The sequence below is a fragment of the Trachurus trachurus genome, assembly GCF_905171665.1.
Source record: "Trachurus trachurus genome assembly, chromosome: 4".
Taxonomy (NCBI): domain Eukaryota; kingdom Metazoa; phylum Chordata; class Actinopteri; order Carangiformes; family Carangidae; genus Trachurus; species Trachurus trachurus.
The window spans coordinates 15,355,143-15,371,153 of record NC_139898.1 but is presented as its reverse complement, the minus strand read 5'-3'; the positions used below and the strand labels follow the sequence as shown (position 1 = coordinate 15,371,153).

At 42.6% G+C, this 16,011-nt stretch overlaps 3 protein-coding genes across 3 annotated transcripts in view; 1 reads left to right on the top strand and 2 right to left on the bottom strand.

Annotated features, from left to right (window-relative positions):
* The first annotated feature begins 111 nt into the window (after positions 1-111).
* On the top strand, positions 112-1,670 carry cks2 (CDC28 protein kinase regulatory subunit 2). Its single transcript, XM_083969834.1, has 3 exons — positions 112-284; positions 816-943; positions 1,470-1,670. The coding sequence occupies exons 1-3, from the start codon at positions 226-228 to the stop codon at positions 1,511-1,513; spliced, it is 231 nt and encodes a 76-aa protein (XP_083825960.1). The 5' UTR covers positions 112-225; the 3' UTR covers positions 1,514-1,670.
* A 436-nt stretch (positions 1,671-2,106) lies between these two features.
* cimap1d (CIMAP1 family member D) lies at positions 2,107-4,095 on the bottom strand (the record flags this gene model as incomplete). The annotated part of the gene is made up of 4 exons (XM_083969717.1): positions 2,107-2,594; positions 2,858-2,971; positions 3,248-3,358; positions 4,056-4,095. The coding sequence occupies 4 exons, from the start codon at positions 4,093-4,095 to the stop codon at positions 2,107-2,109; spliced, it is 753 nt and encodes a 250-aa protein (XP_083825843.1).
* Positions 4,096-8,477: 4,382 nt separating this feature from the next.
* Positions 8,478-16,011, bottom strand: part of cpamd8 (C3 and PZP like alpha-2-macroglobulin domain containing 8) — a 40,538-nt gene continuing 33,004 nt past the window's right edge. The window contains exons 38-44 of the mRNA XM_083969847.1: positions 15,485-15,559; positions 15,205-15,310; positions 14,892-15,002; positions 14,590-14,802; positions 12,799-12,873; positions 10,502-10,703; positions 8,478-9,649 (exon numbers count right to left, since the gene is read on the bottom strand). Of these exons, the coding sequence (XP_083825973.1) occupies position 9,649; positions 10,502-10,703; positions 12,799-12,873; positions 14,590-14,802; positions 14,892-15,002; positions 15,205-15,310; positions 15,485-15,559 (783 nt within the window). The 3' untranslated portion in view covers positions 8,478-9,648. The remainder of the gene's footprint in view (positions 9,650-10,501; positions 10,704-12,798; positions 12,874-14,589; positions 14,803-14,891; positions 15,003-15,204; positions 15,311-15,484; positions 15,560-16,011) is intronic.

Here is a 16,011-nt window from a genome sequence, read left to right as displayed (position 1 = left end):
CCTCACCGTCTTCAACGTAGACGATCTAGGAGAGGGCGGGATCCTGCCTCGACCAATCCGGGGACTGCGGGGAGCCGTTGGGGTTTGAATTGTTGTCTGAAAACAGCGGCAGATGACAGCAGCTTGTTGCGCTCGTAAGCGTCTGGAGAAGTAAGCTAAACTGTTCAATATCACCTAAAAAACAGCTTTCTGGACTCCAACTGTGACCGCTACCGTCGCCTGAAGATGTCGAAAAAGCAAATTCACTATTCTGACAAGTACAACGACGAGGAGTTCGAGTACAGGTATGTATGACTGCTAACATTTGATAACGTCAACGTTTTCAGAGGTCCGTTATTTTTTGTCGAGGGGCTTGTTAGTTAGCTTGTGTCAAACCACAGTAAGATTTGGTAAGATATGCTGCTTGTATTACAGTTGGTAACGTCTTGTACTATGGGCAATTTGTTACAAGTCACCCTCAATTATATAACCTAGCTAAGCTTAGCGTTAGCATCTCACTGATAATCAAAACAACAACCTGGTCAGAGACTTTGACCTGGTCCACTTATCAGCTGCCCGTGTTACAGGTGGCTACTAGGCTTGAACGTTGAGGGGACGGCGTTAAGCTAACTTAAGACTTAAGTTACTGCAGAAGGTTTATGTAAGAAATGAATGCATAAACAAGTGCCGTAGGCTAATTCACCATCACTGTAAACTGGCTTCGGGTGTCAACGTTGCGTTAAAGTTAGCTGAATTAACTTAAGTTACTACTTTGCCGTCCGTCCTATAATACGTTAGACGTAATATTAACGTTTTTGTTATTTGTCTTCACGTAGGCATGTAGTGCTTCCAAAGCAGCTATCTAAACTGGTGCCCTCCTCCCACCTGATGACAGAGGAGGAGTGGAGGGGACTCGGGGTGCAACAGAGCAAGGGCTGGATTCACTACATGATCCACAAACCAGGTAAGTGACCATGAAAATGTATATTAAAACAACACCCTCAAACCTATGTGTACAGTGAGTAGGAAACATGCTGGCTGTAATCATCCCTTTAGTTTATTATCATGAAGAAATGTTTTTTCAGCATTTGGACCAGAAAAAGAGGGAACAAAAGTCTCATAAATTTGTGAGATATTGGGGTATTTTCACTTTATTATTATAAAATGACATTTTATATTACGATCAACCCAATGCAGCTCAGCAAGGAAATAAAGCTTGGAGAAATGCAAAAAGGACATGTTGTACATAAAAGACTTGGACACATTTTGGTCAAAATCAGACAGTTAGAGGCTTTTGTTCAACTTCAGTCATCTCTTACATTGTAGTCCACTTTTGTTTTACAAGCATGAGAAATAAGAGCTTTACCTAATAGCTCTTCCCATGTCCCATTAGACTGCGCTGAAACTTAAATGGGCATGGAGCTGTGTGCCAGGCAAAGCACAGTATTGTGTAACCACTGAACTATATACATCTTTGCTTTCCTCTCCAGAGCCACATATACTGCTTTTCAGAAGGCCTCTCCCAAAGGATTAAATGGGAAGCATCTGTAAAATGCCTGCTATCATCTTTGCCGACATGTATTGTCTTCGTGGGACCATACATCTCTCCTATATACATCTTTACATTTGTTCTAATGTATTGTGTAGGAAAAACCCTTAGTCATATTGTTGTTTTTGTTCTTTCAAATTCCCTCAATTTTCAGAGGTAATGAGAGGCATATATCTTGATTCCACTGTGAATGATTATAAATTACATGAAGGTGAAAATTTGCCTGTCAATTGTATATTTTTTTGTTTGTTTGTTTGTTTTTGGTCAAACCCGTATTGTTATTTTTTAATGTGTTTTGATGTCATTTCATTGGATTTATGTATTGTGTTGTCATATAGGCATAGGATTTTATTTATCTTAAGCCCATGATGCTCCTATTCTCTGTTCTTTATGCTTATGTTTGTGTTATGTACATACCGGTATATTATTTCTAGATATTATACATTTTGAGTCATGGTTGATTCAACAAGCTATTTGTTGCTGAAAGAACAAAATAAAATGTACTTTCTTCTCAAGGGGTCATGCATATTGTACTACCATTACATGATTGTTTGTCATTTTCTTCAAGTGAATGATGTTCAGTCAGAAACATTGACGACAAGTGGGGTGACAAACTCTGAGTGTCTGATTCCCAGAGAGAAGGCAGGGGCCCGCGCCTTGTGAGCCGTCACTTTCTCTGGGTTGTACGTCCCAGGACCAGGCTTCTCAGTGGCGTCTCTGGGTAAGTTGTGCCGTCCCAGCATGGAAAATGCAGGTTGTCTCCGTAAATACACACCTGGGTCTGTACTGTTATACCTGCAAGGCCCTGGTGTCTTGGCTAAATCCACAGATGGCCCGCCCGTGCTATAGCTACCTGATATTGTGTAGCTTGCACTGGCTGGTTTGTTTGGGACTCGAGGGCCCATGAGTGGAGGAAGACAGTACTTGTTAGGAGCAGGTACTGCGTCAGTGCTGCGGTACGGTGTGCGAGAGCCCATCGTGTAGGATGGGGGTCTCCGCTGGACGTTGCCGGGTGGGGCTTTCTCAGGGCTGTATGCACCAGGTCCAGGTGTTTGGAATAACTCCTCTGGAGAAGGGAGAGCAGTTGAATGATAGAAACCGTTAACACCATGTGGCTGAGTGCACTTAGTAGGGTCAAAGTTTTCAGTTGCAGCAGCTGACTGAATCTCAAGAAGTGTCAAGAACAACTGGTTTTTGTACAAGGGTACATTCTCTAAATGGCTGCAGAGCCACGACTGACAGTAAAAATCCCTTTTTATTTAAACATTTAGTAAAGAAATGTGTACTAAAACTAAATATCTGCTTTTAATTGCATGAGTAGGAACTTACGCTGTGCTTTCATTCTACCCAACATTGAGTATGCAGGTGTGCCATCCTTTCCAAAGCGAGTGAATTTTGCATCAACATGGTATTGAGGGCCTGGACTGGAGTCAACACAGTACACTGGGGAAAGTAAACATTTATTTTAAATTCAATATAAAGTCTGTCAGTTTGGTTTGATCCTGCAATGGCCCTAAATTGCTTGATAAACCCAAGGGGAGAAATAAGTACAGAATAATGTAGCGTTGTCTCCCCCTACTGGTTCTTATCTGACCCTACTCTGACTTACCATATATATAGTGTTGATATCAAAGTTCTTACAGGTATTAATTACATCAAGGATTAATAATAAAGGATTTCACTGAAGCAAATCTAGAAGTAAGAGAAAATCTGTCTCACTGTGGTCACTTGTCCTCCCATGGAAAGAATAGGCAGGGCTTGTTGGCTTGGTGAAGTCATGACCAATAAATCCAATGGTTGGAGGAAGCCCATAGCGACCAGGACCTGGCCCTAGAGACGGAGGGGGAAATATCGCACTTACTCACACAATTTTTACATACACATTACATGCCTACAAATGACAGATCTACAGAAAGGGAGAATAATGTATGTATGCAGCTGTGGTCCTACTGCAGATTCATGTGCTACAGAGGTGAGGATCAGTGTAAGCAGTGTGTTTCAATGTCTTTATCAGTTGTAGAAGAACACGATTTCTAAAACAATTATGACATTTTACATGACCAAAACTGAGCTGCTGCATCATCATTCTGCCTTCAGAGACACCTGTCAGCCAATTAGCCTGGAGCTGTTGGTAATGAAACGACTGCGTCTGATTTTTGTCATTTGTTATGCATTCAGGGTCTGACAAACATCTACCAGAGAGCAGGAGGGTGCTGCAGGCAGCAGCACACAACATCACTACACAACCTGGGGGAAAAACATTACATCAGCATACAAGTGCTCAGTGGCATGTGCACATGAAGAGCGAGTGGTAGCATATTTTCACAGAATGAAAACGAGTCCTGGCAGGTTTGCACACTGAGAAACTCTCCACTCTGTTCACGTGGCTGTTTCCCTTTGAATTTAGATTGAAGATACCAAACGACCAACAGTGAGCTGGGACACAGGTAAGGATACTCATCATGTCTTTATAACAAGGTGTCAAATTTTACTCAAGGGAACTTATGCAATCAGGAAAAGTAGTTACCTTTTTCTCTTCCTGCAATTGCTGGATATTTTTTCTCCATTTGATTCTGTGTAGAAGTGATGAATGCTTCAAGAATCGCTCAATGGTAGCAAAACTACAGAAACAATCATACACAAGAAAATAATGATTGACCAGTGCTAAACTTATGGTTAAAACACACTCAAAAGTATAATCTTTATTGCACCTTACCACAGGTAATTCCCTCTTTCAGCCAGACATGAGGTGGGTTACATACTTGGAAAGTCATCAGAGGAGCACCTCCACTCCTTAATCCATTCTCTACTTGGTGGGCTTTCTTTAACTTCATCACAGTCTCGTAGCCCCAGCTTCCAGCATCACTTACGCCCTGGCAAACAGTGAAACCCAGAACACTGGCTGATCCAGAATCAATCCCTAATTTCCTCTGAAACAATGAAGAAACATGAGACCTATAACAGACATCAAAGTGTCAGCAGCAGAGCCGTCTCCACACTGGATCGGGTTTTTTCTCATCTGCCAGTTTGTCCTTTTATCCAAACGCTCCATCCGTGGTGGCTCTGACAGGTGAATGGCCCTTTCTCCACAGAGGTAGATGTATAGGTGCACTCAGCTGCTCCTTAGGAACAATGTCATCACTCCGATTCAATCTCATGTAACGCTACCCCCCCCCCCCCCCCCTGCAAACCATGAAACCAAGATCCTCCTCTCCCGCCTTTCTCTTTTCACTCATTCTGCTCATCACAGCGTGGAGATGCAGTATCACTCTTCAGCCATGCATGTAGTTGCTACGGAGACTGCTGCGGATAGCTTGCTGCTGCCAGGTCCCCTGCACTGCTGGCTCATTGTCACAACAGCAACAAAGTGTTTCCATTCAGACTGGATGGGTAAACCGCACTGTCCCTCAGAGAAGTGTGTTTGTTGTGAAGTTCCATAACCTTTACCTCAAATTTGACCTTAGATGGTGAACACTCACTTCTTTACATCTATGAAAGTAGGAATGAGAGAGAATACATGTTTATCTTCCTGCATGCACAGTGCTGCCTTGGTGCCGCACACTGTGTACATTCTCCTCCAGGATTAGATGCAGTGCAGCACACATGGAGCAGTTACAGGCTGACTGCCTTCATTCAGCAGGCTTCATTGATGTAGTCATAAACTGCTAACAGCTGGAATAAACCGCTGGAAATTAAACTAGCAACCTTAAAAAGTCAAAGCAATTACCCAGATGCTACTACACTGTAGCTCTCTTTGATCTTCTCTAATCCCAGCAATAATTTGTAGTTGGGATTTGAAGGACTCATTTTACAGTAAGGCCTGAGCTGCCGGCTGCCAGAGGCCAAAGAAACCGAGAGGGTCGACAAGTGACATGTGCAGAAAACAAACATTAAACTTTAACAGGCCTGAACTCTCTTGCAGCGGCTGCTTTGGTAACCCAAATCTAACACAAACACACACGATGCACGTTCCAAGTCAACACAGTACACTGGGGAAAGTAAACATTTATTTTAAATTCAATATAAAGTCTGTCAGTTTGGTTTGATCCTGCAATGGCCCTAAATTGCTTGATAAACCCAAGGGGAGAAATAAGTACAGAATAATGTAGCGTTGTCTCCCCCTACTGGTTCTTATCTGACCCTACTCTGACTTACCATATATATAGTGTTGATATCAAAGTTCTTACAGGTATTAATTACATCAAGGATTAATAATAAAGGATTTCACTGAAGCAAATCTAGAAGTAAGAGAAAATCTGTCTCACTGTGGTCACTTGTCCTCCCATGGAAAGAATAGGCAGGGCTTGTTGGCTTGGTGAAGTCATGACCAATAAATCCAATGGTTGGAGGAAGCCCATAGCGACCAGGACCTGGCCCTAGAGACGGAGGGGGAAATATCGCACTTACTCACACAATTTTTACATACACATTACATGCCTACAAATGACAGATCTACAGAAAGGGAGAATAATGTATGTATGCAGCTGTGGTCCTACTGCAGATTCATGTGCTACAGAGGTGAGGATCAGTGTAAGCAGTGTGTTTCAATGTCTTTATCAGTTGTAGAAGAACACGATTTCTAAAACAATTATGACATTTTACATGACCAAAACTGAGCTGCTGCATCATCATTCTGCCTTCAGAGACACCTGTCAGCCAATTAGCCTGGAGCTGTTGGTAATGAAACGACTGCGTCTGATTTTTGTCATTTGTTATGCATTCAGGGTCTGACAAACATCTACCAGAGAGCAGGAGGGTGCTGCAGGCAGCAGCACACAACATCACTACACAACCTGGGGGAAAAACATTACATCAGCATACAAGTGCTCAGTGGCATGTGCACATGAAGAGCGAGTGGTAGCATATTTTCACAGAATGAAAACGAGTCCTGGCAGGTTTGCACACTGAGAAACTCTCCACTCTGTTCACGTGGCTGTTTCCCTTTGAATTTAGATTGAAGATACCAAACGACCAACAGTGAGCTGGGACACAGGTAAGGATACTCATCATGTCTTTATAACAAGGTGTCAAATTTTACTCAAGGGAACTTATGCAATCAGGAAAAGTAGTTACCTTTTTCTCTTCCTGCAATTGCTGGATATTTTTTCTCCATTTGATTCTGTGTAGAAGTGATGAATGCTTCAAGAATCGCTCAATGGTAGCAAAACTACAGAAACAATCATACACAAGAAAATAATGATTGACCAGTGCTAAACTTATGGTTAAAACACACTCAAAAGTATAATCTTTATTGCACCTTACCACAGGTAATTCCCTCTTTCAGCCAGACATGAGGTGGGTTACATACTTGGAAAGTCATCAGAGGAGCACCTCCACTCCTTAATCCATTCTCTACTTGGTGGGCTTTCTTTAACTTCATCACAGTCTCGTAGCCCCAGCTTCCAGCATCACTTACGCCCTGGCAAACAGTGAAACCCAGAACACTGGCTGATCCAGAATCAATCCCTAATTTCCTCTGAAACAATGAAGAAACATGAGACCTATAACAGACATCAAAGTGTCAGCAGCAGAGCCGTCTCCACACTGGATCGGGTTTTTTCTCATCTGCCAGTTTGTCCTTTTATCCAAACGCTCCATCCGTGGTGGCTCTGACAGGTGAATGGCCCTTTCTCCACAGAGGTAGATGTATAGGTGCACTCAGCTGCTCCTTAGGAACAATGTCATCACTCCGATTCAATCTCATGTAACGCTACCCCCCCCCCCCCCCTGCAAACCATGAAACCAAGATCCTCCTCTCCCGCCTTTCTCTTTTCACTCATTCTGCTCATCACAGCGTGGAGATGCAGTATCACTCTTCAGCCATGCATGTAGTTGCTACGGAGACTGCTGCGGATAGCTTGCTGCTGCCAGGTCCCCTGCACTGCTGGCTCATTGTCACAACAGCAACAAAGTGTTTCCATTCAGACTGGATGGGTAAACCGCACTGTCCCTCAGAGAAGTGTGTTTGTTGTGAAGTTCCATAACCTTTACCTCAAATTTGACCTTAGATGGTGAACACTCACTTCTTTACATCTATGAAAGTAGGAATGAGAGAGAATACATGTTTATCTTCCTGCATGCACAGTGCTGCCTTGGTGCCGCACACTGTGTACATTCTCCTCCAGGATTAGATGCAGTGCAGCACACATGGAGCAGTTACAGGCTGACTGCCTTCATTCAGCAGGCTTCATTGATGTAGTCATAAACTGCTAACAGCTGGAATAAACCGCTGGAAATTAAACTAGCAACCTTAAAAAGTCAAAGCAATTACCCAGATGCTACTACACTGTAGCTCTCTTTGATCTTCTCTAATCCCAGCAATAATTTGTAGTTGGGATTTGAAGGACTCATTTTACAGTAAGGCCTGAGCTGCCGGCTGCCAGAGGCCAAAGAAACCGAGAGGGTCGACAAGTGACATGTGCAGAAAACAAACATTAAACTTTAACAGGCCTGAACTCTCTTGCAGCGGCTGCTTTGGTAACCCAAATCTAACACAAACACACACGATGCACGTTCCAAGTTTAAGACGTGTGTACAGTGCAGACTGATATGCACATGTGTATGCTTTCTGTCTCTTCACACAGGAGCTTGCCAGGAGTCAGACAGTCAGTTATCAAAGCAGAGGGCCTTCTGAAGCAGCGGGGTTGTAATACAGCTCACTGCTGGCAGGAAATTATCTCCAGACTTAACTAGCCTTTCAAAGGAAATGGAGCAACACAGCCTTCATAAACAACTGCATGGAGCTCCTGTGCTAGTGGGAGCAGGGGAATGAACTGTGCTGCATGCATCTGCAGAGGAGAGGTTTGGCTTTGCTACAGTTACACAAAGAGAAAACAACAGGAGGAGGAAGTGTGATAGCAAAGTGCAGAAACAGTCTTCTGTGCTAACTGACCACGGAATGAATCCCAAAAAAATGAAAACCCTGGGTTGTATACAAATTTTATTCTTGTTTGTTTTAAAAAGCACAATCATGATATGAATCGGGGCTACATTTATAATCAAATTTTGTACATTTACAGGAATTTAGAACTTCATTCTTGATTTTTTTTTTTTTTAGTTGATTGCTTCACAAATAAAAATTTAACAAGAAAAAACAACAACACAATAGCTTATGAACTGTACAATCAAATCTCAAGGTAGGTAAAGGTGAAAGGTGACTTGAGAGTAGATGATGTTCATGTCTTGATACAATAGTTCCTGACACATTTCAGCTGGTGCCTCCCTGTGCACCGTTGGTCAAAAGACGCACCTCTTGTAACTGTAAAGTCCATGGTTTGAGTCGGCCAGAGGCCTTTGTTGCATGTGAGTCCTCCCCCCCTCTCTCTTTTTCTCTGTGTGTCTGCAAGTTTCCTGTCAATCTCTACTGTGCTGTCTAATAAAGGCAAAAAGCCCCCAAAAATCTCAAAAATGAAAAACATTTCAGCTTATGTTTCTGTAAAGCATATGGTTAGCATATGTCTTCTTCCAGCAGGATACCAGCACAAGAATTTCAGCAAACATTTCAATAATTGGGTTAAAGCTTGCTATGAAAGAAAAAAAATGCCTTTGATAGCACATACTGTATCTCTTGTTTGAACTGAAAGAACTACAAGGGTGAAAAGTCGAATGTATGGGCAGGCAATGACAGAAAAAAAATAAAAATAAAATGATATGACCTCTAACTACAAATAAATACCACAGATAGAAAATATAACAAAATATTTTGCTTAAAGTCAGGTGTAATTACAAACATAAATACTTGATTATTTCTTCTAGTGATTATAAAGGCAGTACAGTGAATAACAAAGACGCTATGGTGCCTATTGGGACAGGAGTCTGCAGGAAGAAAAATAAAGGTCTGGAGGATACTATCTTAATAACAAGCACACACACACACACACACTCACGTTCAATCACACAGACACACGCACACATAAATGCATCCGCTTTACTATTCAGAACAATCTAAAACCTAATGACATGCACTCACATACAAAGTCACACTCTCATTCTCCAGACCCCACCATATCTTCCTCTCAGGCTGAGCAAGTCCCAAGTCTCTCTCTTCTCTTTCCATTCACTAGCATATTCACAAATAATGTACAATTTGGAGGTGGGTATGGCTTCACTCTGTGAGGGTTTCTGTGGACGACAGGAAAAAGAACAATCTTTCAGTTAAAGATTATCTTGTTAAAATGTGTTTCTCTGATCTGTAGTTAAAACCTGTGGAGGGACAGTGGTACTCAACAGTCCAACAGCAAACAGCTCCTTCTTTAAGATTATTATCAATAACCAAATGTCATACCTGACTAGATCCATAAGTCTACCTCCAACCCAGTGATGTTACCATTTAGAGATCAGATCCCAGTTAATTCCATGAAAATAATAAACCCAACAATGGAATACAGGAAGTATCTTAAGTACTTCCTGTGTGATCTGCTGTGTGCGTCATTCCTCTGTGCCATTTGACCTCCACAGTTTTTTCCCAACAAGTACTAATCCACACACCACTGAGAGCCACATTGTTGCACTGCTTCTCATATCAAAATCAACTTGAACTCAACACTGAACTGTACAGCAGTTTATTTTGATTTGGTCCCAGAGTCAGTGTCCTGCGTCCATAAATACTTAACAGAGCACCAAAAGAGTGTCCATTCACATCAGAGATTCAGTTTATCAATTATCTTATATACAAATATATGTATATACACTGTTGCCCATAAGTAGAGATTGATCAATAACATTTTGAGAAGACATACAATTTATATATCAAGAAAAAATCACATTGTCACAATCATTTCATGAGAAGAGGTAAAAAGATTATTAAAACTTTATGGGCAACGGTGTATGTATATTTTAGTCTTACTCTGGGCCATAGATTCGATTCCTCACATGTTCTGATCTACATGAGTTCCAGTCTAAACACCATGATAAGATAACAGAACTCCAGTGACTCGGTGAGACAAACACAAACAAGGATGCCGCTACTCGTACCATCGTTCAGGGGTGTTTTTTGTGTCCAGTGTCGGTAGCTGGGTATCTGCTGGCAAGAGCACCTTCTGCTCCACATCCTCCCCACCATCAGGAAGGTCAAAATGGTCCCTTCCCTCTGCATCAGCAAGGAAAGGTTCTGAATCTGGGTCGTATTCATAGGAGTAGTAGGACACCTCTGCCATGGATCCCTGCTCCTCTTCGCCTGGAGATAAATCGGTTGTAAAGGTGACAAATACAAAACACATGAAACAGAATGACATAAGGCCCTGATGACGTAGCCAGCCGTAGAAAGGCTGATTGCAATATCTGATAGGATGTGATGACAGCCACTTGATTTAATATCTGAATGGAGACTGCACATCTTAACATCTTTAGCAGCAGTACCCCATCTCTGACAGTAGGGGTCCTTCCATCCCTAAAATGCTGAGGAAACTCAAAACATGCTACTTCAAAATCACCCTGTTAGACAAATGTATGGCTTTATTAAAATGTTCACTTTAGATTTGCGTTCAATAAAAACCACAGACAACCAGATTTTGCTTCTTCAAAAGGTTGTGGTAAACATTAGACTTTATGATGAGCTCCAACAAAACAACCAAAAAGATTATGCAAACATTTGATTCTTAAAGTGGGCAATTTAGGCATGACCAAAAGCATGCACGAGATAGGGAGAATCCAGCTCAGCTGAAGCCTGCAAGTCTGCGAATATCCATTATACCATATGTTGTCCTTTAGTACAAGTTCACTAATAAGACAAGTCTGCACATGGAAGCTAATTCCAGAGCTTCAGCTTCCTCCACTGTTTCAGTGGAAACTGTCAGTTCCTTGGCACAACCCACCTTCACCTATTACACTCTGGGTGCACTCAGCGGGCATGTCGTCAACATTGTAATGGTTTACAATGACAGTGTTTTTACAGTACTTATTCAATCTAATCACCCATGCGGTTATCATATTGTAGGTCAGAGTGTACCGGTCTGTGAGTGTATTCACTGTATGTGTGTTTGTATACATGTTTGCAAATATCCATGACATATAAATATATATACATACAAACATATATATATATAAATATATATAGTATATATGCATATACGTATATGTATGAACAGTGGGGTCTAAATTGTCTTGGCCCCTAAAGTGGTCTAAGGCTTTTGAACCCCACTGTATAAAATGTAATAAATATTATGGATATATACATGTATGTGTGTGTGTGTGTGTGTGTGTGTGTGTGTGTGTGTGTGTGTGTGTGTGTGTGTGTGTGTGTGTGTGTGTGTGTGTGTGTGTGCGCGCGCGTGTGTGTGTATGTGTGTGTGCATGCGTGCACAAGAGCATTCCTGTGATGAGTGTTAGCTTTTGTACTAAGGAGACCTTTAACTGAGAGCTGCTTCACTGAGAGCCGCTTTGTGAGCTGCAGCTACTGGGAGCTGCAGGCTGGGAAACAAGTCAGTGCAGGCTGTGCCACATCACACACAGACACACACACTTGTACACAACTCAGACAGTCACATAGGCAGACTTTAATGTTATATATCAGCAATAGCTCAAGCATTTACCGCATGCAATCCATGCACATCCACACACAGCACGCATGCACAGCGTACACAACAATTGAACGACTGCATTGCCTTTTTGTGTTTCCATTGCCAAATGTAACACAGCTACATCCTCCCTCCACACGCAGCCAAACATCCTATCAGGAATTCTCTGGCTGCCTCTCTGGAAGTGGCAGCTGATCTAAGCTCATGGCACGGCAACAATTGAGCCTGCAGTGTGAAACCTATCCACCTATTTATCACACTGATTGTAGACATGATGTGGCGGCGGGGGAATGCGCTGCCACACACCCCATCTATGTCTCTACTTTCTTCATTTCATCCCTTCTCCCACTCGACCCTGCACTTTTCTTCTCTTTCTTCTTTAATCCTGTCTCCCACTCATCCCTCTGTCACTAGCTGACTCCCTTTCCTTGTTTAGACCCCCAACACAACCTTTCATCTCTTTGTTTCTCATTCTTTTTCCCCCCTGCCCTCCTGAATTCCCATTCTCCACATGATACATAACTGACAAAGGTATCAAGGATTCAGAGACAGATGTAACATGCTACAGACTCTTTGTAGCTTGCACCAATTAAAGTCCTGTTTCTGCTGCTGGGTACAATTGGCCTCAGCTGGCAGAGGGAGTGACATGCGGGGAGAGGTAATACGGAGAAGCCTATGAGAAGAGTGTATGGTGGAGGGAGGTAAAGCAACGCTGTGTGTAGTATAAGCAGGTAAAGGTGTGGTGGATGGAGTTACCTGTGTGCACAGGCACTGAGGGCTGCTCAGTTTCCTGGCTCGCTGTTGGTTCCTTCGCCTCCACTGTGGTCTTCACTGGAAATACAAACACACACATGTTTGATTATTCACGTTTATGTGGCTGCCACGGTACCTACAAAATAAAATAAAAAAAATAGTAATGAAGTAAACAGAGTTTCAGTGTTACATAATCTAAATACTGCCTAGAAGCATTATCCACCCCACTGAGCAACACTTCTTGGCAAAACAATGATGTACACTCTGTCTCAACAGAGGCCTGCATTAAAATCTTTCCAAAAATAGCAGGGGCCAAACCATGGCCACAGGGGCCATGTGTGGAAACAAATTATATCTTTTTCCTTTTCAGAACGGGGAAATGGTGGCATGAATGTCCCCCACACAAGCATACACAAACAAACAAGGCTAAACAAAAATACAATTCTTTTGATAATCTACACAGCATGAACCACTTGGCACAAACCAAGGTCTTTTCCCACCAAAGTTTTGTCTATGTCCTTTCCCAATCTGCTCCACAACATGAAGGCTCCTTTGTTGTTGGGCTGTGCGTCGGAAAGGAATGTGACAAGGATTTCAAAGGGCTGGACAAAAGCACTCTGTCATTTGGACAGAGCCCTGTAATACAGCAGAGAGCGAGAGAGGGTGGGGGTGGGTGGGGGGTTGCGGTGTGGGGGTGGCTCTCCTCAGAAAACTCATCCAGTAATCAGCTCAACACCTGAACAGCTGTTTCCACAGCTCAGATCATGGCACACACAGATGAGCAAAGACACGAACAGACGAAATGTACTAACTGTCCAGTGAGATACACACGGCCTCAAGAGTTCCTGAAGAGACCCAAACACTTACTTCTTCTGAAATTTGGGGTTGTTTCACAATAAAGTCAGAGAAACCATTTCATCCAAGCTAGTCGACTATTATATTGATTTAAGAATGGTTCTTTGCGCATGTGGACTTATCATGATTCTTACCGCTGCGTCAGTGTCTTCCACACATGCTCTCCTCTTGAAAAATATGTTGAAGAGCAAATCATCTGACCACATTTCCTTTTTCCACGTTTCAATGTGTCTATGGTTTTGGCAACACTCAACTCTCAACTGTGCAATCATCGTTGTAATGATGGGTTTATGCACTTGCAGCCCTACTATAATATCCCTCTCTATGTAATTGTCGACAGACTGTTCTTGCTGACACGCTGCGATCACATCCTGCATTTACATTCTCAGTCACCTGAGGAACACTTGCTCCTTATTTTTTTTCATCTTTCCTACACTAATGCATGAGCCGAACAGCCATCCACATCATCTGACACTATTGAGATAACTTGTGTTGTGAATTGGCGCTATCTAAATAAAACTAACCAGACTTGACTGTTTACTGATGTCTTTCTCATAGATCTAAAAGTCCCTTTAAGCAGTTAACGTCCAATCTGTGCCAGGTATAAACATGCTAAGCAGGCCCAGTTGTTTTTGATGTTACCACAAGATGGCAAAGAGGAAAAGATACTTTCAATAAGGGTTCATTGTTGGGGCTCTGATGACAGAAGTTTCGGTCACAAAGACTGTTGATCCTGCTGGTGTTTCAATAAGAACAGTGATTAATTGTATCATGCAGAGCATCATCTATCTGAACCTGTGTGAGATAGACAGAAGGGTGAAGATTGAGATGTCTAGGCTGCAGTAGTGCAAGGGACAGTGTGAGAGAATTATGGAGTCCGACTGAAATCACATCAAAATCCAGATTGTGTCAGGTGTTGTGCGATTAGAGGGCGCTTACTGTGAGGACACTGGGACAGTGGAACCTGCTTGATGCGTGTCCCATTTCGACAGGCAAACACCTCCATCTGACACTGGTTCTGGTAAAGCTGCCCATCTGACCCACAAACCGGCTCCCCATCATAACCACAGTCCCTGTAGCAAGTGCAACGCTCAAACTGCTCCTCCTCCAGACAGCCAAACACATTGTTGCACTGGTTTGCCTGCACAAAACCTACACACACACACACAAACAAACATAAATTAGAGACTGAAGGAAGCAAAGGAGTCTGGGTATTATTGAGGGTGTTGAATACATCTCACCTATCCACTGATTGGTTGAACTCTCCACCTCATTGCAAGTAGGTCCGTCACACAGCTCCCGTGCTAGCGGACTGCTCTCGCTGACGTTGTAGAAGCGGGTGGCCTCGAAGGCTGCACGACAAGCAGAGACCCACACCGGCACATTCACACATCCACACACACAAAACAATGATGACGCTCACCATAACTAGGTCATAAACTTAAAACGAAAATTCCAATTTCCACAAAAAAAAGAGGCCATGCTGAGCTAGACGTTTTTCCTGCTCTGTAACTCTTTAAAGAGTAGTACTTAAAATATTCATCAGAGGCACACCTGGTTCGTAGTAGTCGTAGATCTTGACCAGAACAGGTGCTGTCTTGCCCACAATGTATTCCCTGACAGCTTGGAAGGCCACACACGTCATACACTGGCTGGGAATCTGTACAATATACAAAAATGTGGACATTAAAACACTTTCACACGTGCTAAAAAATACCCCCACAACCCTGCGCAAACATTGATGAGTTATTTTCTCATCATCCACCGTCACTTCAGTAGACTTTGTGCCCACCTGTGACTGACAGCAGCAGTGAGGAATCAGGATTGAACTCACCTCATCAAAGTAGAACAAGACTTTTCTTCCATTGAGCTCATATCTCTTTAGACCCACTCTCTTATCCATCAGCAGCTGTTGAGGAAGACACAAGTACATCAGGCTCAGTATGTAGAAAAACACACAAACAGAACTGGACAAAAGCTAATCTGCTGTGTAGCTGTCTCACACTTGATTTTAACTTCCCTTGGCCCTGGAATTAGTTTGGAACATTGTATTGTGCGTGTGTTATTTATTTCCTTCATGGTGGGAGTTATCTTTTTTAAAGACACATGACAATATGTAACACACATCTTCATTGGCTGATTTATCTGAAACAAATTTAAGAAACGCCAAACATTATATCTTCATGAAGGGGGGAGTTATTGCACTGCATCAGATTTAGCTGGGTGTACCTAATAAACTGCCACCTGAGTGTACTTCCATGGACATGCACATGAACACTAATCAGCACCACAGTAGACTGGACAGCTCCACCCCATGCTAATCAGGGTTTACTATTCACGAAAGTATTAAATCTAACATGT

What these genes read in the sequence shown, in the direction of transcription:
- cks2 (XM_083969834.1), top strand. Translation starts at nt 226, where the DNA reads ATGTCGAAAAAGCAAATTCACTATTCTGACAAGTACAACGACGAGGAG. An exon ending in GACGAGGAGTTCGAGTACAG is followed by an intron (nt 285 to 815) that starts GTATGTATGACT and finishes GTCTTCACGTAG; the next exon opens with GCATGTAGTGCTTCCAAAGC. An exon ending in CTACATGATCCACAAACCAG is followed by an intron (nt 944 to 1,469) that starts GTAAGTGACCAT and finishes TTTCCTCTCCAG; the next exon opens with AGCCACATATACTGCTTTTC.